Source organism: Typha angustifolia, chromosome 11, assembly GCF_048772165.1.
Source record: "Typha angustifolia cultivar Huaian chromosome 11, ASM4877216v1, whole genome shotgun sequence".
In the NCBI taxonomy this organism is placed as follows: domain Eukaryota; kingdom Viridiplantae; phylum Streptophyta; class Magnoliopsida; order Poales; family Typhaceae; genus Typha; species Typha angustifolia.
In genome coordinates this window covers 5442897-5469261 of record NC_133249.1, presented here as the reverse complement: position 1 = coordinate 5469261, position 26365 = coordinate 5442897, and the positions used below count along the sequence as shown (strand labels likewise).

At 36.1% G+C, this 26365-nt stretch overlaps 5 protein-coding genes across 6 annotated transcripts; 2 read left to right on the top strand and 3 right to left on the bottom strand.

Annotated features, from left to right (window-relative positions):
• Window positions 1-74: 74 nt before the first annotated feature.
• On the top strand, window positions 75-1281 carry LOC140770484 (uncharacterized). The gene has a single exon (XM_073111697.1). It carries the CDS (start codon window positions 635-637, stop codon window positions 1157-1159), a length of 525 nt encoding a protein of 174 aa, XP_072967798.1. The 5' UTR covers window positions 75-634; the 3' UTR covers window positions 1160-1281.
• Window positions 1282-3553: 2272 nt separating this feature from the next.
• On the bottom strand, window positions 3554-7069 carry LOC140770428 (Golgi apparatus membrane protein-like protein ECHIDNA). The gene is made up of 6 exons (XM_073111625.1): window positions 6910-7069; window positions 6524-6580; window positions 6246-6449; window positions 6077-6136; window positions 4455-4581; window positions 3554-3866 (listed from the first exon to the last, which is right to left on the bottom strand). The coding sequence occupies exons 1-6, from the start codon at window positions 6922-6924 to the stop codon at window positions 3778-3780; spliced, it is 552 nt and encodes a 183-aa protein (XP_072967726.1). The 5' UTR covers window positions 6925-7069; the 3' UTR covers window positions 3554-3777.
• A 1294-nt stretch (window positions 7070-8363) lies between these two features.
• LOC140770134 (chloroplast stem-loop binding protein of 41 kDa b, chloroplastic) lies at window positions 8364-11870 on the top strand. Its single transcript, XM_073111151.1, has 10 exons — window positions 8364-8622; window positions 8785-8919; window positions 9017-9103; window positions 9202-9292; window positions 9477-9531; window positions 9742-9802; window positions 9935-10156; window positions 11041-11157; window positions 11267-11356; window positions 11611-11870. The coding sequence occupies exons 1-10, from the start codon at window positions 8500-8502 to the stop codon at window positions 11785-11787; spliced, it is 1158 nt and encodes a 385-aa protein (XP_072967252.1). The 5' UTR covers window positions 8364-8499; the 3' UTR covers window positions 11788-11870.
• A 462-nt stretch (window positions 11871-12332) lies between these two features.
• Window positions 12333-15713, bottom strand: LOC140770135 (ADP-ribosylation factor-like). Of its 2 annotated transcripts, none has more exons than XM_073111152.1 (7): window positions 15556-15713; window positions 14787-14965; window positions 14534-14604; window positions 13510-13629; window positions 12872-12990; window positions 12683-12764; window positions 12333-12587 (listed from the first exon to the last, which is right to left on the bottom strand). In XM_073111152.1, the coding sequence occupies exons 2-7, from the start codon at window positions 14932-14934 to the stop codon at window positions 12582-12584; spliced, it is 546 nt and encodes a 181-aa protein (XP_072967253.1). In that variant the 5' UTR covers window positions 14935-14965; window positions 15556-15713; the 3' UTR covers window positions 12333-12581. The 2 variants fall into 2 exon arrangements, with proteins under 2 accessions (XP_072967253.1, XP_072967254.1); XM_073111153.1 differs by having other exon boundaries at window positions 15512-15563.
• A 1742-nt stretch (window positions 15714-17455) lies between these two features.
• Window positions 17456-25170, bottom strand: LOC140770525 (protein NPG1). The gene is made up of 5 exons (XM_073111750.1): window positions 24660-25170; window positions 20951-21203; window positions 19564-20774; window positions 18709-18856; window positions 17456-17990 (listed from the first exon to the last, which is right to left on the bottom strand). Exons 1-5 carry the CDS (start codon window positions 24834-24836, stop codon window positions 17671-17673), a joined length of 2109 nt encoding a protein of 702 aa, XP_072967851.1. The 5' UTR covers window positions 24837-25170; the 3' UTR covers window positions 17456-17670.
• Between the last annotated feature and the right edge of the window lie 1195 nt (window positions 25171-26365).

Sequence of the window (26365 nt, the reverse complement as noted above, 5' to 3'; positions counted from 1 at the left end):
TGATCCATTAACACATTTACACACCACCTTATAAGTGATAGTTGAACAACTGCTAGACCTGCTTAAAACTTGGAAGCAAGAAAGTTAATTTGAACAAATTAAATGGATATGTTAGAAAAGTTTCTAAATCATGTTCTTTTGAGTTATTGAGAAATTGTTTTGACAGGCTTTTAGTGTTCCTAGAAATATTTCCTTGTCAAGTATTGCTCATCTGTATCTAAATCCAATACCTTCTTAGAACAAAACAGATAATGTGTTACATCAAAGATGCTAGTGTGAACCAAAGACTTGAACAGCTGATGAACTCCACCGTCTTCTACCTTCCCCCATAATTCACCAACCATGCTATTTATGACTACAGTTGGAACTCTGAAGAAGTACCCCCCCTTATCTTAATTACGTTAATATATATATAATAAAATTGGCAATAAGATTTATAGTGTCATCTCAGTGTTCATCTTCGTAGCTACTATCTTAGTCAAATGGCACAAGAGAAGTTCTATCCAAACTCCAAGGCCAAACAAGTCCCACATCTCCTATATGTAGCTTGTTCTTCCACCCTCACCGTGGAAAGCTCAAAGCAAGCGTTTCATCAATCCTCTCCTTGTCCTTGTCCTTGTCCAAACTTTCAAGGATGAGTGAGATAACTGAAGCCATGAAGGCGAAGGCCGAGGTGTACCACGGCGACGACATCTGCCAAGAGAAGAGCAAGTTCCTCCTCCGGGAGGTGGGCCTCCCTGATGGCCTCCTCCCATTGAGAGACATCATAGAGTGTGGCTACGTCGAGGAGACCGGCTTTGTGTGGCTCAAGCAGAAGAAGAAGGTGGAGCACCGGTTTGAGAAGATCGGCAGGCTGGTCTCCTATGCCCAGGAGGTCACCGCCTACGTCGACAAGTTTAAGATCAAGAAGCTGACAGGGGTGAAGGCGAAGGAGCTCCTCCTCTGGTTGACGCTCAATGAGATCTCCGTCGACGAGCCGTCGACCACCGGGAAGAAGATCACCTTCAAGACCTCCACTGGGCTTTATAGGACTTTTCCGACGTCGGCGTTCGAGGCCGAGGTCGAGGTCAAGGAGGTGGAGGAGGAGAAGAAGAAAGGAGGAGGAGTGGTGGTGGCTCCTCCATTGGAGAAGACCACTCAGATGGTTATGAACAAGTGAACAGTAATGCTGCTATTTATTGTATGCTGGCATGACAGTGTATGGCTATTTTATCATGTTATCTTCACGCTTCAGTGTTAGTTTCTGTTTGGTAAATGCATTGACATTTTGTCTCTTCTTTTTATTTTCCTTCTCTCTCTCTCTCTCTCTCTCTCTCTCTAGTTAAGTTTGATATATCTAGTGTAAATCTGAGTGGTAAATGCGTGATGTATGATGTGATAGCAATGCAAAAAAAAGAAGAGAGATAAGCATTTGATTGCGTAGAGAGATTGAACAAGATACATTATTTGCTCATCACAAAGAAATGAGTAATTAGGTAACCCTGGCAATGAGGCAAGCTGTCTCAATGCATGAAGGAGACCATAGCTAAAAAAAAATCTCTTGGGCCCATTCACATTTTTTATAGAATAATATTGATTCTAGAAGAACTATTCTAATTTTTAATACTAGACGAAGAGAGTTAATATCAGTATAAGTTGAATACTAATACAAAAAGTTATTTTAAAAGAAGATTATTCATAGTCTACGAGTGAAGTGAACTAGACTTAATAAATCTCTCTATTTAAACTTTAGAATTTTAGGTAGGAACGAAAGCTAACCAAATATAACTTAACCACGGATACACAGATCAGTATTTATTTTTGAATGCACATGAACTTGTGACATAATTATTAAAAACTATAGAAAGTTAATTATATATATGTGAAAAGTAGATTAAAGATTCAATAAAAAAAGATCTAAAAAGTCTTTTACATCACTATTTTAAAAATATAATATTTTAAATTAAATAATATGCGGATATAATTTTTTTTACCATTACATCCATATCCGTATAATTATCCGGAAACGAAAGGGATAAAAGTTTGGGTATCAAGAGGAATAGAACAATTTCAACCAATATCCGACAAAAATTGAATACCGAACTAGATCGGTCGGGGTCTTTTTCCTTATTGTGTGGACGCGGGAATGGGGAAATGGGCTCTGGCCTCTAGGTGGTTGTACTAGATCTGCATTAAATGGTGGAGAGAGAGAGAGAGAGAGCTTGCTTTTATTATTACTCCACGTAGGGAAATATGGCAACCTCTAGAAATAAGTTTAAAAAGTTAATAATAAAAGAAGAATGCGTCCAAGTATCCAACCACTATTAGTTTAGTCTTTGGGTTCTTTAGCGTTCTTTTCACGGATAATTTTTTTTTTAATTCTATAATATAGTTATTTTATTTTAGAAATAATAGCTAAATGCCGTAATAATCTGAATATAAATATTATATCACACGCTAATTTAATTACTCTTTATTATTGATATTATCCCATCAACCAACTTTATATCAAACTAAAAAGTATTCATAGTAATTTCATAAATATTAAAACAAAATTTTCTTATTATACTCTTATTCTAAAATATAAATAAATATAAAAAACATAACAATAACTATTTTTAGAAGAAAACCTTATTTTGAAAATAATAAAGATGCATATCTATTCTAAAATATAAATGAACGTAATAAAATAATAAAGATAAATAATTATTCTAGAAAATAAAACTGAAGATATTCATACTTGAAAGTATATAAGCCATACATAATGCTTACATTCATTTACAAATATAATTTTTTTTTTCACCTTGTAATTAAATTCTACTTGAGATTCTTACCAGATCTACTCACCAATATAAGAAGATAAACCAATTTAAACTTCCTCTGTCCTTTGAGATTCTTTGCATTTGGATGTGGTTTAGATAAAATAGATTTAGGGCAAACTACTTAAATCCATTCTTCTCTTCCTCTCCTTCTCTTTTCCATATAATATTTTATATTTAATAACAAAACGTAAGTATCATTTTAGTCTAAAAATTCAGTCACTCTCTCTCTATATTCTCTCTTTCTTCTCTCTACTCTCATTATCCATCCACTAGAGTATTTTGATCATTTAACCTATTTTCTTCTCCTAAATTCACTATTTTTATATCATATCAATCGTAACCATGACACCCCTATACCGATTTACAACCAAACATCAATTTTTCCTAAATCGATCAAGGTATCTAATTCAAGTTTAAGAAGCTAACCAGATTTAGGAGTTAAAACTACGTCCAAACAAGTTTATTCACAACTATATAATAAGTTGGACCCAATTTAAACTTCTGTCCTCTAAAATGGTCCTAGTGAAACTTTATCAGGCTTGTCCCACTTATCTCAAGAAAAGAAAGTAAATAATAATAATAATAATAATAATAATAATAATAATAATAATAATAATAATAGAAACAAAGAGCCAAAAACAGAAGGAAATATATAAAAAAAAAACACTCACCTGATTCAGAAGGATTTTTGACAAAGTTAATGTCACAATTTAGTCACGAAGGTCGAAACTGAATTTAAGGATGCAAATAGTCAAAACAATGATGCTTTTAGCTGTGGTTTTGAAATCGAATATGATTGTCTTCCAGTCTAAGAAATGAAATGATACAGGGGTGAATTTTAAACAGATTAATAGAACTAAAAAGCAAGGATAAATCTTTTTTTAAAAAGTACAAAGTGAGGGAATATAGATGGAAAAAGAAAAAAAAAAAAGGTTGTCATCTCATCCCAAGTGTACACTATATATCTCGCCATGGCTTACACAACACTAAAAGCCGACTGTATGGTTGATGAAAAGTGGGATGCGATAGTTTGTGAAGCGAACTGTTGGATCTGTTTCTTGGCATCTGCATTAAACAATAAAAATGATTTGTTCGGTTCACGTCAACTGAGGTGGAAATAATTTTTGATAACAGAGGATCATCAACTATATAGATATATATGAATCAAGATAACTAAAATACTCTGGTAATAATATCTGTAAATAATTATATTTGTGTTGGTGAAATATATTCAGATGCTAAGGCAATTAACATCCTAGACATGCTGATAAAGCTTGATGTGAAGATCACAAGAGAGAAAAGGAAAAGAAAAGAAAAGGTGAAAAACATCTTAGCTACCTTTGCCACTTGACTATGCATTGTTTTGATCATTTGGTTAGCTTCATAGCAAAAAGAAAAATTATTGCATCAATGGTACTTGTGCAATAGTAAATACTGCTACAAATATGCAACTATATTCTCTGGATTAGCTTGATCAAGAAAGTCACACTAGCTTAAAAGGAACAATCTTTCAACTTATCCTAATCAGGTTTCATGTTTACTAGCAGAACTTGAAACTTTGTAGAGCAGATGGAACCTGACAATCAAACATTCAAATGGACAATTTCATACAATATATCAAGTTTCTCAAGGGAAAAGGCAAAAGATTTATACCTTTACGGCATTTAGTGAAGCCAACTATATTTGCAACGCTGAGGCTCAAGCAAACTCCAACGACAAGTAGATAATCAGCTTGAAATTTTAGTAGTGAGAATATCCCAAGGAATATCCACGCAACAGCCTGAAACAAGAGGCATCATATTTTCTTGTAAATTGTTTGTGTGATTAGTCTTCAAGGAAACAATTCATTCATACCAGCAATTTATTTAGTGCATCACCATTGACCAATCTTATAATCACCATCGAAAGAAGGGAACATAGAAGGGAACAGAGACAAGAAAAGAACAGTTGCACTAAAGGATAGTGTACCAAGTGTGTCGACTGACAATGAAGCACCAAATGATGTAGGATCAAAATGCCAAGTAAAATGGGAAGCATGTTTAGCTTATATAGATATATAAGAGAGACACTATGATATTTTCTATTGGTTCAAATTTCGCATTAACTTTTTTGCTCTTCTATGTATCTGGTTCCTACAACAAACTACTATTCATGCTATCAGCATTGTTACCAAAATATGGCCTGCCAACCAAAACCTTAGTCTGAGAGCTATCAAAGCAAGGTGAAGGGAACAGCAACATGTACCGCAAGCAGGAGATGGACTACATTCTTAGAGTCAGTGAGCTGTTGCTGCCTTTATACCCTTCTAAGATATCCAGGAAAGCTATGCAAATTAATAATAAATTTATTGTACCCTATCTTGGAAAACCTAATTAAACCAACCCATTATTTTCTCTTGGGTCACTAGAGTAATTTGTGAACCTGTTCAATCTGCTTACAACATAGGGTATCCTCCCAAACATAATTAGGTTGGTTTACATATCTTAAAGATCCTATATGTTAGACATAGTCATGAAGGTTCACTCTGTTTAACTATGAGGAACTAGCATAGGGTATAAATTACAAGCTTCATGTCAGAATGATGGAAAAATTTTGAGCACCAAAATGAAATAGGAGACTCTAAGCCCTGGAACGATTATTTCTGGTCAATTTCATCCTTCTTGATCTAGATCTATCATATCAAAGTTCTCACATAGGTGTCTGTTAACTTGATCAATTATTAGTTAAGAAGATTCTAGAATTCACATTATCAAAAATTAAATTCCCAATTTCGGAGCTTGTTGCATGCATATATGGACTTCATCAACTTGCAAACTTTCGTTTAAGGATCACTCGTGCATGTGCAGTGCAAATATGCAGGCATGTATAGACATATAACTGGAAAAGAGATGCACACACACTATGACATGCATCTGCCTTGCATTCCTGCACAGGCATAATGAGATCTTTTCAAACAAACCTGGAAATTTCCTTGATAATTTCAACTATGCAAGTTTTCAGATTTCAAGATAATAACTAAGATGGTATAGTTAATTTGTTAATAAGTTCTATTTCTGGAGAGAAGGTAAAAATAATATCCATAGGAAAAAAGGCAAGGATAAACAAACAATAGCATCTTACCACTACTAAAATATTAGAAACTCTTATGATGTAAAGTTTTACATAGAAAGACTCCCATAAGACATGAAACTATTTTTAACAGCCAACACCAAGATATGTACTAGCATCTTAAATGCTGCAGCATAAGAAAATCATGATATGAACTTACTACTTACCGTTAGATAAAGTGTCCACCAGAACAGCCAAGAGTCCTTCTTGTTCATCCTTGCAAGAGACTGCCATGCCAAATAATCAGATAAGAGGAAACATTGCATAAGAAGTTTTCCTCCAGAAAGAATAATTTTATAAGAAATACTAAAATATGAATTGGAAAACCCCACAAACCTCTTGATCCAGGCATTCAAACTTCCAAACGCTCTCTCCTTGCTCATCAATTTCATTCCACCACCGCAACCCAACTAATATCCTTCCACTAATATTCTTGACCACCCAAAAGTCGAGAGCCGCGAGAAGAACCGTAACAACAAAGATAATAACAAAGCTATCAAAGAACAGAGCGGATAGCACATAGAATGCCAAAGATGAAGCCTGCCAATTCACAAAGAAGTCAATGAAATTGATACAAGGAGGACCCGAAAAAGAAACTACATCTAATCAAATACCTTGAATAGAACATGGAAGAAACACGTCTTAGGGTTTGCATAGTTCTCCCCTGAAGTCTACAAACAGAGATATGTTTATTCAAAAGCAATTACTGCGGATAGAATCAAATCAAATTAACTCAATATCCACCTTACCGGAACAAAATCCACTAAATATACCAAAATTTTCGCATCTAATCTAACCCTCTAGAAAACTCAATTGGACGTAAATCTGGGAAAAGAACAACGAAAGTAACAAATCAATCTCAATACGGGTTCCGATTCAGATCTTATCTCTCTATACATCGAGAAGAGATCGAACATTCGTTTCCCCAACCCTAAAGAAGAGATCCATCCTTCGGAACACGTAGATCTGATGTATTCTCTTCTACGAAGAGAGGGAGTACCTGCATTCGATCCATCTCAAGGAGAGAAGGGGGAAGAGAGAGAGATGAGATCTCGTCGAAGTCTTCGGGGATTCTTCCACTCCGATTCGGCTCAAATAGGAACACGGATTTGTCTATCTTTCGGTCTCCTTCTCCAATGGTTTCAATAGCTCAGGAAATTAAGTTGCAAAAGGAAAATAATTAGTAGGTGGGGGTTTATTCTGCATATTTTCATTTAGTTTTTAATTTTAGAAAATGTTTTTAAAACAAGTACGAAAAAACTTATTGTGATATATATATATATATATATCTAGACCTCGTTAGTTTTGCAAAGTAAACCAAAAAAAAAAAAATAAGGAGATTCTGCAAAATAGAAAACCATTTACAATTTTTCATGCAATTTGTTTTTTTTTTTAACATATTTAACCTTCAATCATTTTTTTAAGACACAATGGGCTTAGACCAGTTATGAATATTTAACCTCAATCCTTACCTATGGTCAATTTATTACTTTCTCAAGATTTTATTCAAAGAGATTAGCTACCTTCGCCCTCAAATTTATCATAAATAATTATGTTATGCTAAAATGATGATGCCGCAAGAATAAAATTAAAAAATATATAAAATATAGTAATTATATAGATAAATTTTATTTTATTTTTGTCATGTAAGATGTCGATACATTTATAACAGTTTAACTATAGATATGTGAAATAATTTCTTATATTTAATAGACTAACATATTAAAATCATCTTAAATTTTGCTTCACTCTACCTTTTGTATATTTATGGTTCAATTTCTTGTATTTTATTTTTAGTACCTCAAAAATATACTTCCGCTAATTTTAACTATAGGGCTATGAACATTATTTTATTTTATTTTCACTTTTAAATCAGGTTTCTCTTTTATTTTTATTTGAACTTTAAAAACTTGCTGGTATTTTGTATTTATAGTTAGTTTGACTCGTCTATATTATAACTGTCTATTGAAAAAACTAAGGCAATGTGTTTTTGAGGTATTAAAAATAAAATAGGAGTTGAATGATAAATATTTATATGGTAATGTATGAACTATAATAAAAGCAAAAGTTACAGTGCTTTTTAAAAATTTCTTATTTAATATGCACAATTGCTTTTAAAAATTAGAGCCATCACTTCTAGTTCTAGAGCTTGAAACTTAGTGGCAATAAAGTTCAATTGAAGTTCTATAAAAGAGTTCCTTTAATTAAAAAAAAAAAAGAGTTCTCAAGTAGTGGTGGCACCAATGATTCATGGAACAACTCAAGATTGGGTTGCTCCCCATAACTTAGGGGATGTCTCCTAAGAGACAGGATTGGAGGGATTGAAACTATCAATGCAAAAATTTAGGGTGATGGAGAACTTGCATATCTTTATCTGGAATGACTGGTGCTCTGGATGTAAGCAAAGTGGGGCTTGTCTTATCCATTGCAAAGGTGAGGTGAGGTGAGGAGAGGATGGAGTCTGGGAACCACCATCTCCAGCATCTCTCAAAAGGACCCAACCCATCCCTACCCAATAATCTAACCAACCAAGCTCAAGAGGCAATCCAAGCATTGACAAGAAGAAGAAGAGTGAGGAGAGGAAGAGGGCATGGCTAGGATGGTGGTGGTGCAACATAGGCAGCCTCATAGCACTTGGGTCTCTCCACACTCCTCCATTCTCCCTTCTTCTCTGTCAGAATTCAATGGTGCAGCCCTCAACATCTCTATCCAGGTAAAAGTGGATACCCTTTGTGTGTTCTATCTAATATTTCGTACCACTCACTTATTTTTCCCTTCATATTTTCTCCTATATTTGTAGTTGCCTATGATTTTTATGCCATAAGATGTAATAATGGATTGAGGAACTAATGGTTGTTTATGTACAAATTGGCAGAATAGGAGGAGAACATGGCAGCCAAAAGGGGCACTTCAGGTCAGAGCATCAAGTTCCAAGAACATCCTGATCATGGGAGGCACCAGATTCATTGGTGTGTTCCTGTCCAGACTCCTTGTGAAAGAAGGCCACCAGGTTGGTTTATTATGTTAGTAAGAATTGCAGAGAGCTAGAAAGATGCTTGCTTGAAAGTATTCAGGAGTAACTAATTAGTGGGTCTTTGGATTGGCAGGTGACTTTGTTTACTAGAGGAAAGGCACCCATAACCCAACAACTACCAGGGGAATCAGATCAAGAGTATTCAGAATTCTCATCCAAAGTAAGAAAAAGAACTTTGTTGATATCTGATTGGTTTTGTGTCAATTTTAGTGTCTCATATGTTAAACTTTGTTAATCTAACTAGCTGATTATTTACAGATATTGCATTTGAAAGGGGATAGACAGGACTTTGAATTTGTGAAGACAAGTCTTTCAGCTAAGGGCTTTGATGTTGTATATGATATTAATGGTAGCCACTCATCTTGGTTAATGTTTTGCTGAACTCTTCAATGATCAATCCATTTCTAGTTTATGTAATGAAGGAAATAACCATGGATCTTGATGATACCCTAATAACCTAAATGACATGAGTTTACAAGTCAGATTATTTTGGATATGCTTTCATCAAAAAATAATTTACACACTTATTTCAGGGCGTGAGGCTACCGATGTTGAGCCTATATTGGATGCCTTGCCAAAACTAGAACAGTAAGTTTTTAATGAAAAACTCAATCTTTTGAGCATTTTAAGTAAAATAACTGAGTCATTCAGATACACAGTTGAACTGTATGGCACTTATCCACTTGCACACTAGAAATCAACTATATTAATTGAAGGTAGATGAGAATTGTTGCAATCCTATAAGATTTCACAACTGTAACTTTTTGCCTGCTGAAACATCTGGGAAGTCTTTTACAGATTTATATATTGCTCTTCAGCTGGAGTTTATCTCAAATCTGACCTTCTGCCACACTGTGAGGTGGGGCTTCAATAATTATACATTGATGTCATTTCATTGAAATCTCCTTTTCCTAATATGATAGGTAGAGGCTCATTGGACTTGACTCTGTTATGAGCCTTTTCACTGACTTCTTGTGAGGTCTCTTTGTAGACTGATGCAGTTGATCCAAAGAGTAGGCACAAAGGAAAGCTTGAAACAGAGAGCTTGTTAGACTCTCGAGGAGTGAACTGGACTTCTATTAGGCCAGTCTACATATATGGACCCTTGAATTACAACCCTGTGGAGGAGTGGTTCTTCCATCGATTGAAAGCTGGGAGACCAATTCCAATTCCCGGTTCTGGAGTTCAAATAACCCAACTTGGACATGTTAAGGTCAGTTATGATTTTGATTGACATGGTTAAACTTGTAACATGATCTCGTAGAGCAATTAAATAGATATCATCGTCATATAACAAGGTTGAGGAGATCAACCATGAGAACTATTCTGAATTTTGTGGAACCCTGTCCATTTTGTTCTGACGACAAGCGTTTCATGTCTGTCTTAATCTCACATTTTTCCCTTCAGTCCTAACACATGCCTCTTAGATTGTTACTATAATCAAGATTGCCTCATCTGTGTGAACTGTGAAAGGCCATTGTCTCAATGCGAGCTCCTTAGATCCATCACAAGTTACACTGTAATTTTCATCCATCTTTGCTTCACCAGTTTAGGAATGCTTATTATGTAGAATACTTTGTCATCATAATTTGTTTTTCTCCTTTCTGTATGCTCCAAAGAAATGCTAAGATTGTTAGGTGCAATATGCGCAGCTTATCACTTCAATCTATACCCAGATAGTGTTCTGAGAAAAGATATGGAAAATATCCTACATAAATCTTTTTTGCTGGATGCTTTAGTTGTAATATTAATATCATTTGACCATCATTAGGCAAGTTTCCCTTTAATACACAAATGAGAAAGACCTTTTATTTTGGCTTTTCTTTCTATTTTCCTTCTCCACAAAAGAGTGAGTTACCTTTCCAAATCAGAATATGTGAAAAAGATGAGACAAAGCAGCACAGTATGAATCCTTTTAGATTGATATGTCGACTGACATATATTGAAATTATTGTAACAAGAATTTTGCAAATCAATGGAAGTTCTTATAGTGATGAACAAGCAGTGAACTTCCCTATGTGAAAAACAAGAATATATTTTCCAGTCATGAATTGGCCCTTTAGAAATATCTATTCACCTGAATTGTAAATTACGCAGGATCTAGCGAGAGCTTTTATTACTGTTCTTGGCAACCCAAAAGCAAGCAAGCAAGTCTACAACATCTCTGGATCAAAATATGTTACATTTGATGGCTTAGCAAAGGCATGTGCCAAGGTAAGTAACAATCAAGTTCAGACAAGAAAATCTAGTATTGTTGCAAATGATTAGAAGAAGAAATGGATCCATGGTTCACGCTGACGTTGATTGTTTTTTCTCATTGCAGGCTGGAGGATTTCCTGAACCAGAGATCATTCACTATAACCCAAAAGAATATGATTTTGGGAAGAAAAAGGCTTTCCCATTCAGGGATCAGGTATAAAATATTTTGTTAATAACCTTCGCATGCGTTGGCTTGATTTCTAATATAGCTATGAAGATAGACAAAGTTGCACCTTTTGGAAGGTTTAACTCTTATAAAGAACAAAAGACAAAGCACTGTTTAATCCTTGTATCAATCACCTTAGCCTACTAAATGCATTTAAGTCATTTGCATCACTCAGATACCTCATATGACAATATATATGCATATATATGGACTGATTCACTTGTAATTTTCTTTCAATGCAGCATTTCTTTGCATCAGTCGAGAAAGCTGCAAGTGATCTAGGGTGGACACCCGAATTCGGATTGGTCGACGGCCTTGCTGACTCATACAACCTGGACTTCGGTCGGGGAACATTTCGAAAGGCAGCTGACTTCTCCACAGATGATATGATCCTTAACAAGACTCTTGTTCTTAGCTGAAGCTGTTTTATTGTTTTATCTGCAATTACCTTACCCTTCAGAAAGTAATTAATCCAAGAAGTTAGAGTTCATGCCTTGTTGCCCATCTTGGCCACAAATTTGATGCAAGTACGTCATTTTTTTCCAAGCATGAATAATAGCCTTGAGTAATAGCCTTTATAGTATTTGGCATATGTCAATCAAGACGCAGATAAATATATCTCTATATTCATGGAAAATGATCATATGTTTATCAAACTCTACATTCAATTACACTAGAATTTTGAGCATTGCAGACATATATTCTCTGGCCAATTGCCTCGGTGTTAGTCTGTTAAATTTATATTGGTAATTTTTACCAATGGATAAACTTTCCATAATCACAGCCCTTTCTCCATCCATTGTGGTATATCACTTAATGAGAGAATTTCACTTATGGTGAAAAAGAAAAAATGGAATCTCTCTTAAGAATGGGATTTTGTGGCAACCATCTCCTTCCAATTAACAGTATTTGACAGATCCCACTTAGTTTCTATCTTATCTCTAACATAATGACAAGAAGCACAAGTCAAAACTGGCAACAGCTTAAAAAATAAAAAATCATTGATCAGTTTCCAGAAGCAAATAGCCTACTCCTGCACCCATTTTATCATTAGGCAATTATAGATAACAGTACTACCTAAAAAGTACACAATTCCACATTGGTCTCAACAGTAATATCATCAGCAAAATGAATCATCAGACAATAATTATGTTGTACTTAATTAGACAGACTCCCAGTAGTCGTCTTGGCTGCCAGAAGAAAAACCCACCAACTAAGCCTGCGCAAAAGGGGCGGCATGCTAAATCAATAAATGAGCTCATCATTGTAAGCAAAAGTGCAATGCAGACGTTCTAATGTATTCATGAAACTAACCTTGTTAGCAATGTTGTTTGAGAGCCAGTCCAGACCCTCATACAAACCTTCTCCAGATGTAGCACACGTGCTCTGGATGTACCTGAAGAAGCACAGCAAGTCATAGTAGTATTAAAATGCTGTCCAGATCAGGCTAAAATATGAGAGGCATTAATATCTACAGAGAATGGATGGGATAGTAACATGTACCAATGGCGTTGGCGGAGAGAATGCAGCCCAAGCTTATCAGTTATCTCTGCAGCATTCATGGCATTTGGAAGATCTTGCTTGTTTGCAAAGACAAGCAGAACAGCATCTCTCAATTCATCCTAAAAAGAGCATAATGCACCAAAATTAAGTTAACTGCAAAGAGAGCTGATTTTAATTTCACCAGCCTCGAAAGGGATCACACATAAATGACTCATTAGATCTTACAAGTCCTAATTCTGGGGCTGAATATTGTTATTGCAGAAGCAGAATTTTGAATAGTCATACAGGTAGAGGCTCCTCCAGGGGCCTTTATTAACTAAATAGGGCATGATTAAATAAGTCATTACACTATACTGAAAGAAAAAGTCAATGCTAATAAATAGCTTTTCACAAGCTTGGATGGTTTTAATCTTGCACTATGCTATTCCTTACAACTTATATTGTTGCTTAAGTTTTCCTTTCCTTCTAGGTATTATAACACCTATGGGATAAGACTATAAAGATAATTCTGAAAGAAAAGTAAGAACCATCAAAATGTTTTTTTAACATAGCCTAGGTTGACAGGATTGCACTCAACCTTTAGTTATTTTCTGTCCCTTAGATCACTGGATCAAGAAAAGGTAATATGAAATATCTACCTCATTGAGCATCCTATGCAGCTCATCTCTAGCTTCAACAATACGGTCCCTATCGTTGCTGTCAATCACAAAGATCAGACCTTGGGTGTTTTGGAAGTAGTGTCTCCATAAAGGTCGGATCTGATATCACCAGCACAACATTCAACATTGACATAAGGAACAGGAAAGTTTCCAAAATTTCCCCCAAAAAGAGATAAATATGTGCACAAAATATAGAAGTAAAGGAACTAAAGCAAAATGAAATATATTCAAAGCAAAGGATAAATGGCCTGGAAATTACCATTAAAATATTAAAAACAAACTAAAAGACAACTATAATTCTGAGGCAATGAGTATCGCATAGGAAATGATTGGAAGAAATCATATTATGCAGATCATTTTTGATGAACTAATCAAAGCCTTAATCCTTGTTGCGCCAAACCATCTTTTCAAGGAAATATACTGAACTTTATCCACAAAACATACAAAGCTTACAGGAAAATGTACTCTCCAGGAAATTCAATCTAGCTGCCATGAATAATAGAATAATTGAGGCGCCTTAACAAAATGAAGTTACTTATGGTAGACTTTGATGATACACATTGATAAGGATACATGCTCCAACATGAAACATATGCAGTTAAAGATATGCCTAATCATTTGAAGCTGTCGTCTTTGAGGTGTCTCTAGCTAAGAAATAGTTGTTCAGGATAGAAATAATTGAACATCATTAGATTACTAGATAATAGATCATGAAGTGGATGGTTATGAAACTCAGTAAAGCACACAGAATGAGTTGAATGATCAAGAAAGGAAATATCACCTTGAAGGGAAATTTTTTTTTAAAGAAAGGACATTTACCAACATTTCAAGTAACAGCACCCAAATTGGGAGGCTTGTTTCATTCATGAACTAATGACTCTGGTAAAGAATGGACAAAAGATAGGATAGGGGGTGCCAGTTTGTGATGGTTCCATTATGCTATGCACCCCTCTGATGTACATGAACATAAAAACTAATAGATCATCCAACAAGGAACACATACCTTGTCTTGACCACCGACATCCCACACTGTGAAGCTAATGTTCTTGTATTCCACGGTTTCCACGTTAAATCCTGATCATACATAGGATTGACAATTCTAGTGGTTATGAGATACAATTTAAGTAGAAACTAAATCCAATGCATCACCATTGTAACTAGAAGTAACATGGAAACAACTTGAGATGAGATGCTATCCTAAGAGAGTACAATTTCAAGAAACATGTATTGGAGATTGTTCTAGGCACAACGCATACCAATGGTCGGAATGGTGGTCACAATCTCTCCCAGCTTCAGCTTGTACAGTATTGTGGTCTTACCAGCCGCATCAAGACCCACCATAAGAATTCGCATCTCCTTCTTGGCAAAGAGCCGACTGAACAACTTAGTGAAAGATAACCCCATCTTCACTCTTGTCCAATTGAGACAGAATTAACTGCATTATTACATAGAAAATGCATAAGAGGCCAAAAAGCCGGGAGTTTCACTTATTTCTATATCATAGCATTAAATGCATCCCACAGGACAGAAATCTGTTTGTTAACTTACACATCCTTAATTACACAGTATGTTCGTTCCACTTATTTTTCTAAAAGTATCAACTTCTCTTTTTCCTGAACATAAATCTCCTATCTATTGGCGTTAAATGAATCCCAAAAGAATGAAATATGATCGAAAAATTAACACATACTTAACTACGGAATAAAGTCATTCAACTAAATTTGCTACAAAGATCAACTTTTTTCTTCTAAAGACGAAAAATTGAGCTCAAAGTTGAACTCGTAAGAAAGAAAAAGACACTTCGCAATGCTGTAGCTACAATTTATATGAAAAATCACAAAGATCAGACGAGATAAAGAAGGGATAAATCAAGCAGATCGGAGTAAAACCAGCAGAAACGCCCTCAGATCTACCCGTAATTTGAAGAACTCAAACATTCGACCCCCCCCCCCCCCCCCATACCGAAATAAGCAAATTATACCAACAAGATGAACGGAAAAGAGAACCAGAAGCTGATCGCGGTACCTCGATCTAGGGTTCCAAATCACCAAAGAAATGATATAACAACGGATGAGAGAACGCCCACCACCAAATCCTCGGGAATCGGAAATTTACTCGGTCGGTGGACAGCGGCGGTTTCAGACGCCGTCAATCTAACGGTCCATTATCCGCCGTCCTGATTAATTGTTCCAAATCGCCGTTAGATTCACCGTTAGTATCGGTGAATAAATTAGAATTTGCTTCCAAATGGTTCTACCTAAATTTAAACTATCTAAATTTTTAATTGTATCACTCTAATATAATCCATTTAAATTTTCCATCCAACGTTAACAAAGAAAGTTTAAAAAATATTCAAAAATTTATTAGAGGAAAAAAAAAATTCCCACATAATAAATATGAAAATGTTATAATTAATCTTCTCCTCCCATTAAATTTACTCAACATAAATCCCCAACTAATGAGGAAATACGCCAAAAGCAATGGTTTACATGTCCTTTTGAACATATATTTAGCACCCTATGATCAAACTGTAGCATAATATTTCGTTTGATAGAAATTTACATACAAAGAACACCTTTATATTAAGTGAATTTGCGTTATTAATGGATAATATATCCATTTAAGTGTGTCTTTAATTTTCTCAAGATGGGTGTTTAATGGAAATGCCACTAGACTATTATAATCCTTTAATGAGGTTAACCAAATTTTTTTTACAAAGATGCCTGCTATTCTTATACACATTTAGATCACAAAGGAAGGGAGATAGATTAATAGATCACATATGGGAAAGGAGAGATTTAGAGGATGAAGAGAAATGGATTGATAGTTGTTAGACTGTATATCTACATCTTTAAGTAGTCTCAGATAATCACAATCAATGGATTGATGTAATCTAGTAAATATAAGATTAGTTAAAGATATAATCCAATAGAGGTTTTATCTCTCACTTGAAATTAGGATTAGGATAAGATTCCTTGATAGATTATGATACATATTCATTAACCCCATAAATATATGATTACTTCTTAGTCTGGACTCTCTGAGTATCATTCATTCAAACACTCTAAGCAGAATGTTATTTTCTTAGCTTCCATATTGTATGAGAATTTAAGAGTAGAAATTAAGATTGCAATGTTAAGTAAATATTTATTGAATTATCGGTAGTGATTAATAGATAATACAAGTCTTATTTGAGTATATCAATAGAGAAATGTGGAGGGCAAGGAAATGGAGAGAGATTTGAAAAGATTGAGAGACTTGGAGAGGAAAGAGGTAATGCCAACTATACCACAATAAAGGATGCCATTTAGGAGAGAGATGTGAGAGGAAGAGGAAGAGGAGAGGGAGAAGAAGATGGAGAGAAATTGGAGGGAAGGAGAGTAGTATGAAGATGAATATGAGAAAGAAGGATAATTTTGACACAAATGAGAGCAAAAAGGGTTACATGGCATGCACAAGTTTATTTTGATGTAAGTGATATTGCATCATAGTTTGTGTAAGTATAATTTAGCTTTTATCTAATCATTAAAAAGCTGGAAATTAAAACTATAGCCAAAAAGAATTCTCATCAAAATCAGTCAACTCTACTCAAGAATTCCTTCCAAAATAAACAACATGCAAACTGAGACAACATAATCTAAAGAACAGATGCATGAATGCATCAACTTTGAGGAGTAACAACTTGTTCTGTTAAAATCCAGACCAGTTTTGGCATCACAATAGCTAAATAAGATTATTGTCGACAACTCATAGAATAACAAAACTACGAGGTTTGCACTTCTGTACACGTTTATGACAATTCCAAGAACACAAGAAACAAGCATCTGCATCTACCATAAGCTACACATGAGTTCTAAACTTGTTAATCATGCTTTTTGTCACTTGTTGGTCCTTGCCTTTTAGAATAACCTACTCTTCGACAACAGAATCACTGAAGAGAGCCGTTGCAACTTTCCGCATTAAATAACATTATGTACCATTGGGCGAACCGGTTACAAGTTCAGAAGGGCAGAAAAATCAACAAACAAAGACCTATAAATACAATCTACAGCTGAAATCCAGTTCACTCAGCTATGTACCAGAAAGGGTGGGGGAAATAGGGAAAAAATTTGGAAGGTATCTTTTGTGATGAGGGGCGGATCATGATAATGAACTGAAACTCTCTAGAGGATCTGATTCTGCTAGCACTGATGCTGCTTGAAAGCAGTCCGCTGCATCGGCCATCCTCCCATCTTCCTTATGGACCATCCCCAAGTAATACCATGCCAACCGGTTGGTGGGCTCAAGTCTTAGGGCATCAGAAAGGAAGCTTCTAGCAACAGGCAAAGATTTGGATCCTCTTTTCAACAGCAAAGCACCAAGGGATACCTTACATGGCACATGATCCACTTCCATTGAAAGTGCATTACTGTAAGCAGCCAATGCATCCTGGACATGCTCACGTGCTTCATACATGGATCCTGGTAAATCAAACGCACTCCAAACATCAAGATGAAGGCAGCTTAAAAAAGAAAGTACAAGTTGGCATTTAAGTGAGTATTAGATACATTACCTGATGCATTTAAGAGCAGATAATATAAGTGAGTATTAGATACATTACCTGATGCATTTAAGAGCAGATAATATAATAGAATGAAAACACCAAAGGCAAAACATGACAGAAGGCACTTCAAATGGAAGTAAGAGAAACAAACTGATGAATATTACATAGTTGATCCTTTTTTATGTTGCATGGCGATTTTTTGAAGTTTGAACTGTTATACATATAAGAACTCAAGGTAGGAAGATAGCTTTATATCGTGCATGCAGCACATAAAAGACTGACAGAAGCATACTCAATATATGGATGAACACACCAGTTATTTGTCTCATTTCAGGATCAACTAAGATCTGATGTGTGAAGACCATAAAAGCTTCTTAACATTAATAGGGAGTTGACAGCCAATTATCTCAAATAACAGAGAAATTTCTTATCATCAGTTCCCTCTCCTTGCAACTACATTTCATTTCAACAAAGATGAATCCATTACCTCCTCTCCCATCCCCGCCCTTACTAATGTGAATGAAACAAACAGATTAACAGTGCCAAATTTCAATTCCTGATTATGAAAATAACCATTCTCTACATTTAAATGACAACTAATTTAGTTATTCTATACCTATAATTTTGCTCCTCACCTTCTGTATGCAGAGTAGAAGCAGCATATGGTTTCAGTGCCCTAGCCTTCTCCAAGCATATCTCAGCATCTCTCAAATGGGAAAGACTAGAATAGAGATTTGCAAGACCTTGCCAAACTTCAAACTCGCTGGCCTTATCATCATCAACCTGAAGGAATACCCAGAAAAATAAGCACCACGAGAAACAACTTCCTCTAGGAATCAAAATCAGCATATAATTGATAAACATAATGTGTCCACATGAAAGTTGAAATAGCAGATCTTACTGTAGATATCAAAAAGGAAAATGCAAGTATAATTTCCATGTTACTACAGTAGTCATAGAAATCCATTATCTCCTATTTATTAGGAGCAGCATACTAAACACAGACAAACACCAATATGAGCACTAAACAAGAATAAATATTCATACTAGAGTATGCCTGCAACAAACTTATTTATAGCAGATCCAGTTTTATGTATGGGTGCCCAAACTCTCGGCCCATGACTAATCAACATGGAAACAACTTTCAAGTGCAGCAGCAGCAAAATTACTTCAATAGTAGGGGGAAAGAGAAGTGGGGGAAAGAAAGGAAATAAGATAGAAATTCTGAAACATTTACTCGAGAAATGAGTGATAAATAATATGGTTGCAGTGCTATTATATAATCTAGATAATTTAAAGGCATAATTTGCAACAAAATTTTGCAACATATAAGAAGTTCCAAATCTTTAAACAGTGAACACAAATGTTATGAAAGAACAGAATAGAAAAGGTTGGACCTCTAATTCTAAGTTTCTAAGATAGCGAAACACAATGCTATGTGAACTTGAAATGTCGGCAAGTTAGCAACATGCAGAGAAGAGTAAGCAAACCTCTGCACTACTTTTGAAGGTTCCAAATGACTTTCTTTGGGCCTGAACAAGAGCAAGCAAAAAACGATAAACCTCAGCTGCATCCATCGGCAACGACTGAGCTACTTTCAGCTTAGCCTTAATTCTGAGCAGTGGTCCTTGTTCCCACTTTGCAGTTTCATCTAGTGCAGCATCAGTGACGACATCTGCTTCCGAATATCTTTTCTGGGCAGAAAGAACCAAAGCAAGCAACCTCCAGCCCTTTGATATCGATCCACCTGTGGCATCAATGAACTCTTTTGCATATTTCAGGGCAGCGCTCATATTTTGCTGCTCCGCATATACAAGACCTAAGTCAAAAATTAAATCCGGATTGCACCGGTCAAGAGCAATTGCCTCATCAAGTGACTTCAAAGCTTCAGCTTTCAAGCGAGCACTTTCATGGTCTGAGGAAGCAACTTTAGATTGTTTACCCAAACAGGTTCCTAAGAAACGGAGACCCACACTCTTTACATGCTCATCTGCCACTTCAGCATTACTTATAGCTCTTCGGGCATATTCTACACCTTCGGACGCAAGAAGGTGATCCTTACTACAGATCTTAGCAGCCAGCAATAGTGACATCATATCATCTGGACTTTCATGCTTGTTTAGACACTTCCTTAACAAATTCAACGCAGCTTCATCCTGGTGTGCTCCACTATAGCAAAGAGCAAGGCTGTACCATCTCTCAGTGCGAGAATATATTCCAGGCAAGACCTCTTCAAAGTGCCTAGCCAACATAGAGGTCTGGCCACATAAAGAAAGTGCAAAAGTTAAATGCTCCATCACTGAAGCATCCCATTGAGTCTTCCCAAGGTACCATTTCCTCAATAATATCATTAGGAGTAAGATAGCCTCTTCCAGGTTATTCTTAGGAATGAATGAACCATCAATTTGAGAAGCTAAACTGGGTGGGCTAGCCTCTACGCCACCATACAGTAAAAAAACAGAAAACCTTTTTTGAATCCTCGCACAACATTCATCATCAAGATTCCATTGACTAAGAAGAGCACGTCTGTAAGAAGCCAAAGCTTCCTGATAGCACCCAGCTTGTTTCCAGAGCTCTGGAAGGAATTCTACAGCCTTACTAACAGTTTCCTGTAACTTCTGTTCCACCAACACATCCGGAATTCCATGTTGGAATATCTTTTCCACAGCATCAAGGACACTTTTGCATTCTTGTGCAGCTTCTGCACATCAAAAAGTATTCTCCATTAACTAAACTCTTTAGCTTCAATGATAACAATTAACAAATAGGAAACATAACACACAGAAAATGATTTGAATAACAGATAACTGAGATGTTGTCTTTTCATGCATATTCTGCAATCAAATAGACCACACACGAAATGGCATTAGTGTGTACCGATGGCTTTGCCAAGCTTTTGAAGTGACATGGACTTCAAGTATATGGCTTCAAGAACAAGGCTAGCAGCATGCTGGGAAACAGAATTTAATGAGTCACATCGCGAGCGGCTCCGCCTTGATGATTGCTTTTCAGAAAGAGACGGTTGCAAGCGCTGAATTGCAGCTTGCAGATCTATTCCGTCAAATACTCTAAGAGCAGCTTCTACATTGCCTCTCTGATATTCTAGCCTTCCAAGCAAAGCTCTTGCTTCCTTCGGTGGAGATAAACAATTAAAAAGATACAAGTCAATCACATATTATTCTGGACATATGAAATAAGAAGCATTATATAATTGGCTGTATGCTCTTCAACCATGCAAGAGATAAATTTATGCTTGCGAACTGAATTTTGATTATACAACCATAGCTGAAGCACTGGTATCATAAGTATTGATTGGGTTAAGAATTTTGAAACACATATGTTTGACTAATGTATACGTTCCAATAGATGTCTCATCTCAACACTAAGTACCAGTAATTATTGTTTTCATTGTTGATCTTTAGTTTTAACTAAGCAATATAAGTTAATTCTTTTTGATGCTTTCTATTCATGCTAGAAAGAAGCAGTGACTTCAGTAAAAAATTTATAATGAACTAAATCAACATAAGTACATATAAAATACAACACATACAGAAGATCATGCATGTATACATTTTGTTTCTAATCTAGAGCAACACTATGACCATCACAAAGCTGAGAAATCCCCACTGGATCTCAACAGAGGAGCACTACCCATACATATGACAATCCGATGAATTCTCCTCAGCCAAAATTGGTCTGAGAAAGAGGATTTGATTTATTTAACATGTTTTTAACAAAATTTGGCCCTATCTCAATAACTCCTTGTGCAACTCAGTTGTCCACTACAATCAAGAGTATCCAGAAACTGAGAATAATTAAAGCATACAACCTTACTGAAGATTTTGATTAGAGATAACTATAAAGACTACAAAGAATTCTATACAATTTCTTCTTCTTTACATTTATAAAAAGTAGTCACAGCTTAAGATAACCAACGATATTAAGATTTTAGACACAAATTTGAGTTCAACACTAGTCCATGTTGGTGCAACGCCGCTTAAGAGAGGCATATTTAACAAGTGGGGTAAATAAATTTTTAATATGAGTTATAAATCAGTCAAGGCCTTGAGATCAACCCAGGAGTAATATAATATCCTTTTTCAATGACAGACAAGAATCTAACTGACCCCTTTCAATGGCAGACAAAAATCTAACTGACCCCATTTAGTTGGGATCAAAGGCTTGGTTGGTGTACTATATTCTAGTTTCAGGATTGGTTCAAGTGGAAAAGACCATGTTAAACTAAACCTTTGAACAAGAGAAAGGCTCAAAATTTAACCCAAGGAGATAAAGTATAAAAAAAGTTTCTATATTCCATGGTTGATGAATTGAAAACAATGAAAAGAAGCAACTTATAGATAGTAAATATCTAACTATCTTTGAAAATGCAAGACATTTTAGTAAACTGCCTATAAACATTGAGGCCTACTGTTGTAACTTTCCTCTCCATTTTAATTTACCTTTTATCCCTTGCTACCCATCTGCGACAAGAAAATGTCATGGGTGGACTTCTGAAATTCAAACAATGCAAATGACATAGTTAACCTCTGTAAGAATTATTGGCCTTACTTTAAGTATCATTATGTACCTAATTTTATAAATATGTTTGGACTTTGGATGCAATGAACTTTGATTGTTGACAAGTAAATACCTTATCCAGGTCCACATGAGTACTTTATATTTCATGCAGATTTTTAACTAGCTTTCAAGCATCCATTAGTTTGTGTAGCACTATCCCAAAACTCATGCAAGAAACCAGAATGATGTGACAGAAAACAAGCAGCCCAAACGTTTATCTAAAGAAGACAAAGAATAAGCTATTAAAACCCTAAGAATACCTTTAAGGCTTGACAAGAATATGAGCTCAAATGGCCAAGAGAACAAGAACTTCACTCAACCCATTTATTCTTAAATTTTGTTGGTTTGCATAAATAATCATTCCAGCTAGTATTCCACCTTACGGACAGCAGTTAGATTTGGTCTGGTTGCCTAGCTCTTTGACTTCTATTTCAATTTATTGTGCCACAAATTTTCAGTTTTATGCTGACCTTCATGTGAGACATACAAAAGTATTCCACCTTGCAACTAGATTTGGTAGCCAATTGCCTAGCTCTTTGACTTTCGTTTCAATTTATTGTGCCACAAATTTTCAGTTTTATGCTGACCTTCATGTGAGACATACAAAAGTATTCCACCTTGCAACTAGATTTGGTAGCCAATTGCCTAGCTCTTTGACTTTCGTTACAATTTATTGTGCCACAAATTTTCAATTTTATGCTGACCTACATATGAGACATACAAACAAATCGTAAAAAATAAGACTGTGTCAAGAAGTCTGGGACATGCAATTTTTGCTATAAACAAGAACCTCTTATAAGTGACAATGAACCTTTAACACAGAACTATGAGAAAATCCAGAGCAAGAAACCTTATTGCTCACACTGAATATTCAGTAAGGAATACTCTTTTGTTAAATGCCTCCTCAGCCAGGAAATAAAGACCAGCTTGATACATAGGAAACAACTGACAGCCACACTATTTATGAATGATATGGTTAAGATTCCAAGTATTTATTGGACTAATTTGTTTACTTATAGGATGTACTCAATTAGATATCTCCCAAACAAGGAGGCATTGTATCTTTTCTTTCAGATTTACAATGCAAGATGCAATTCAAGCCACAATCCACATTTCCAAATGTCCACACACAGTGAATTAGCTACTTGAACCAGAAGGAAGGTTCTTCTATGTGTACGCGCTATGAATCTGGATCCCAATCTTGTCTCACGGACTATCCTGGTGGAATACTAGGCAATCCGAAACTCTCTTCAATGATATTCAAGCGCTGTGTCCTTGATTCTTTCCAAATATGTGAGAATAACGTTACTAGACGTAAAGTACCACAATTTGTCTAAACTATGGCAAACAAAAGTAGAAGCATCAACAACCCAAAGTCACTGTGCTATTACCGCATTCTCTTATCTAAAGAACCTCTATGCATTTTGACAAACAGCCAAGTTGTCCTCGTCTCCTTGCATCATGTCACAGGTTCTTCTGAGACATGCATCATTATCACCATAATACTTTCTCTTTCCCTCCTTGATGTTCAGAAACAAACAAAAGAGGACGTGCACACAATCAAAATGACCAAAAGAACCAAATATTTCGCATACCTAACTGCGTCCTAGTGCTACAGAAACGAAAGCAAGGGAGACTAAATATGTAGAGATAGCAATTTTAAAACTTCTACCACGTGATAGAGAGAAGACGCAACAAAGAGGATAAATGATGCAGGTAATCTACTATCCATGCATCGGTATCGCCTTCCAGAAGCCCCTTTTCCCCTCCTCGAGCTTCATATACAGCAAAAGCGAGTGAATCCGCTGTTTGCCTAAATGCCCGAACGAATGAAAGTTTTTTGCATTGCGAACGGACGGCCGTATCTAAACAAGATCGTATCTTGCATCACGAAGGCACGGTCAAAATCTAAACAAAAACCGTACTTTAGGAGTTCCTATCTCATAAAAAGAGGGGAAAAACGAAAACCGAAGAAGAGAAAGATCACAAGAATGGATCATGGAGAGACCTCGTAATTGAGGGAGAGGCCCTCGCGGAGGGACGACTCAGCCTCCTGGATGTTTCCCTCATCAAGCTTAGCCTCCACATCTGACGTCTTCATCGAGAAGCCGTTCACGGATACCACCACCTCCTCCTCCCCCACTCCTCCTCCGCCCCCGCCGTCTCCGCCGCCCTCGAAGCCCATCTCGCCCCCCGGCTGCCGACGCGCATCCGATTCCAACGGGCGAGGAGGGGATGGATCCGATCAGAGAACAACGAGGGTTCTTGGAGGAGAGAGGGCGATCGCGAGGAGGGATCGAGACGGGAGGGTTCGGGAGGCACTCATGGGCGGGGGAAATGGAGGACGAGCGGATGGGGCCAGTGACGGTACTCAGGATTTAAAGAATGGGAGAGGGGAGGAGGGTGGTGACGGGATCGAGGGGAGAGAGGAGGGAGGAATGGAGCGCGAGATCCATGGATGACCACCTCTCTCTCTCTCTCTCTCTCTCTCTCTCTCTCTCTGACGAGGGGCGGAGTAAAAACTTGTTAATAATAAATTATGGGATTCTTTTTTTTTTCTTCTCTCTTTTTTGCACGTAAACCCTTCCAAAGAACTTTATTTGAACATCATTGTATTTAGCATGTATATCCCACTAATTTCCTTGTTGACATGCATGCTTATACAAAGATTACGTGGAATATATATTGTTTAATTATTGACTTGAGTATATTTAATGTATTAAAAAGAAACAACACATGGAAAAACGCATGGAGTTGAAACATAATGCACACTGTTTATAAGAACTAATCTCGGCATTGTATTTAAGTAGTCTTGTTTAATAAAATAAATGTAACGAGCTTGATATACACAAGTTTAGTAAGAAAATTAGAGTTCAGGTTATAAATCTTAGTAAGATACCTAAGAAACATTAAGCTTGTTTTTGGGGTACATGGAGATTGTCAAAAATTGATCCCAAGGTAGGGAGGAAAAGTAGTCTCATTCATTAAATGTCAAACTTGAGAGATGAACTTTGGCACTCCCACAGAGATGCATTTATTAATGACTTTATCTCTCTCTCTCTCTCTCTCTCTCTCTCTGTCTCTCAGTTGGGTCCCCATTACGTCCTGATTTGTGGGGCCCACCAATTAATATTTCGCAGGGGCGCCACGTCAACGCAGCAGCAGATCAGACCAGGACCCAGGTGGGGTTGGTTGGATAGGGCTCCGGTCGGATCTATTAGCAACACACTTGGGCGGGTTCGGATTAGGGGGTAGGCTTAAATGGGTTTATTGGACGTAGTAAGAAAATTTTAAAAATTAAATAACTAAACAATATAAATTTTAAAATATAAAATTAGCATATATATTAATCAAATTTTTAGTGTTTTTTTTTTGTGAAAAATAAAACACTCGGCATTTATTTTTATTATTATGAACTCCCTGTGATAAGATAAAGAAATATTCTCTATTCTACTAGGTTAAGTTTAACTCAGAATTATTCTGTAATACCGAATAGCAGATGCAGCATCATCTCGGATTAGATTAATTTCACTATTGGGTGGGTAGAAATACTACCCATCTAAGCCCTTTCTGGATTAAATTTCTCACAAGAGTTCATTCATTCCGAATTATTGTGACAAGATGATACATGCGGATGGCAAGCAATAGCATTTGTAGATTCGGATAAGGCTACGAAATTTACTAGCATATAAGAGGTGCTAATTAAGAAAAGAG

Bases quoted from the DNA above. Each gene is read 5' to 3' on its own strand.
- LOC140770134 (XM_073111151.1), top strand. From the start codon at position 8,500: ATGGCTAGGATGGTGGTGGTGCAACATAGGCAGCCTCATAGCACTTGG. The intron at 9,104-9,201 runs GTAAGAAAAAGA...GATTATTTACAG, and splicing joins ATTCAGAATTCTCATCCAAA to ATATTGCATTTGAAAGGGGA. The intron at 9,293-9,476 runs GTAGCCACTCAT...CACTTATTTCAG, and splicing joins TGTTGTATATGATATTAATG to GGCGTGAGGCTACCGATGTT.
- LOC140770135 (XM_073111152.1), bottom strand. From the start codon at position 14,934: ATGGGGTTATCTTTCACTAAGTTGTTCAGTCGGCTCTTTGCCAAGAAG. The intron at 14,605-14,786 runs GTATGCGTTGTG...ATGTATGATCAG, and splicing joins GACCACCATTCCGACCATTG to GATTTAACGTGGAAACCGTG. The intron at 12,765-12,871 runs GTACATGTTACT...GTGCTTCTTCAG, and splicing joins TCTCTCCGCCAACGCCATTG to GTACATCCAGAGCACGTGTG.
- LOC140770428 (XM_073111625.1), bottom strand. The intron at 6,137-6,245 runs GTTTGTGGGGTT...TTGGCATGGCAG, and splicing joins TTGAATGCCTGGATCAAGAG to TCTCTTGCAAGGATGAACAA. The intron at 3,867-4,454 runs GTATAAATCTTT...TGTTTAATGCAG, and splicing joins CTTCACTAAATGCCGTAAAG to ATGCCAAGAAACAGATCCAA.
- LOC140770484 (XM_073111697.1), top strand. From the start codon at position 635: ATGAGTGAGATAACTGAAGCCATGAAGGCGAAGGCCGAGGTGTACCAC.
- LOC140770525 (XM_073111750.1), bottom strand. From the start codon at position 24,836: ATGGGCTTCGAGGGCGGCGGAGACGGCGGGGGCGGAGGAGGAGTGGGG. The intron at 20,775-20,950 runs GTACACACTAAT...TTTGATGTGCAG, and splicing joins AAAGCTTGGCAAAGCCATCG to AAGCTGCACAAGAATGCAAA. The intron at 18,857-19,563 runs GTTTGCTTACTC...GTATTCCTTCAG, and splicing joins CCTTCAAAAGTAGTGCAGAG to GTTGATGATGATAAGGCCAG.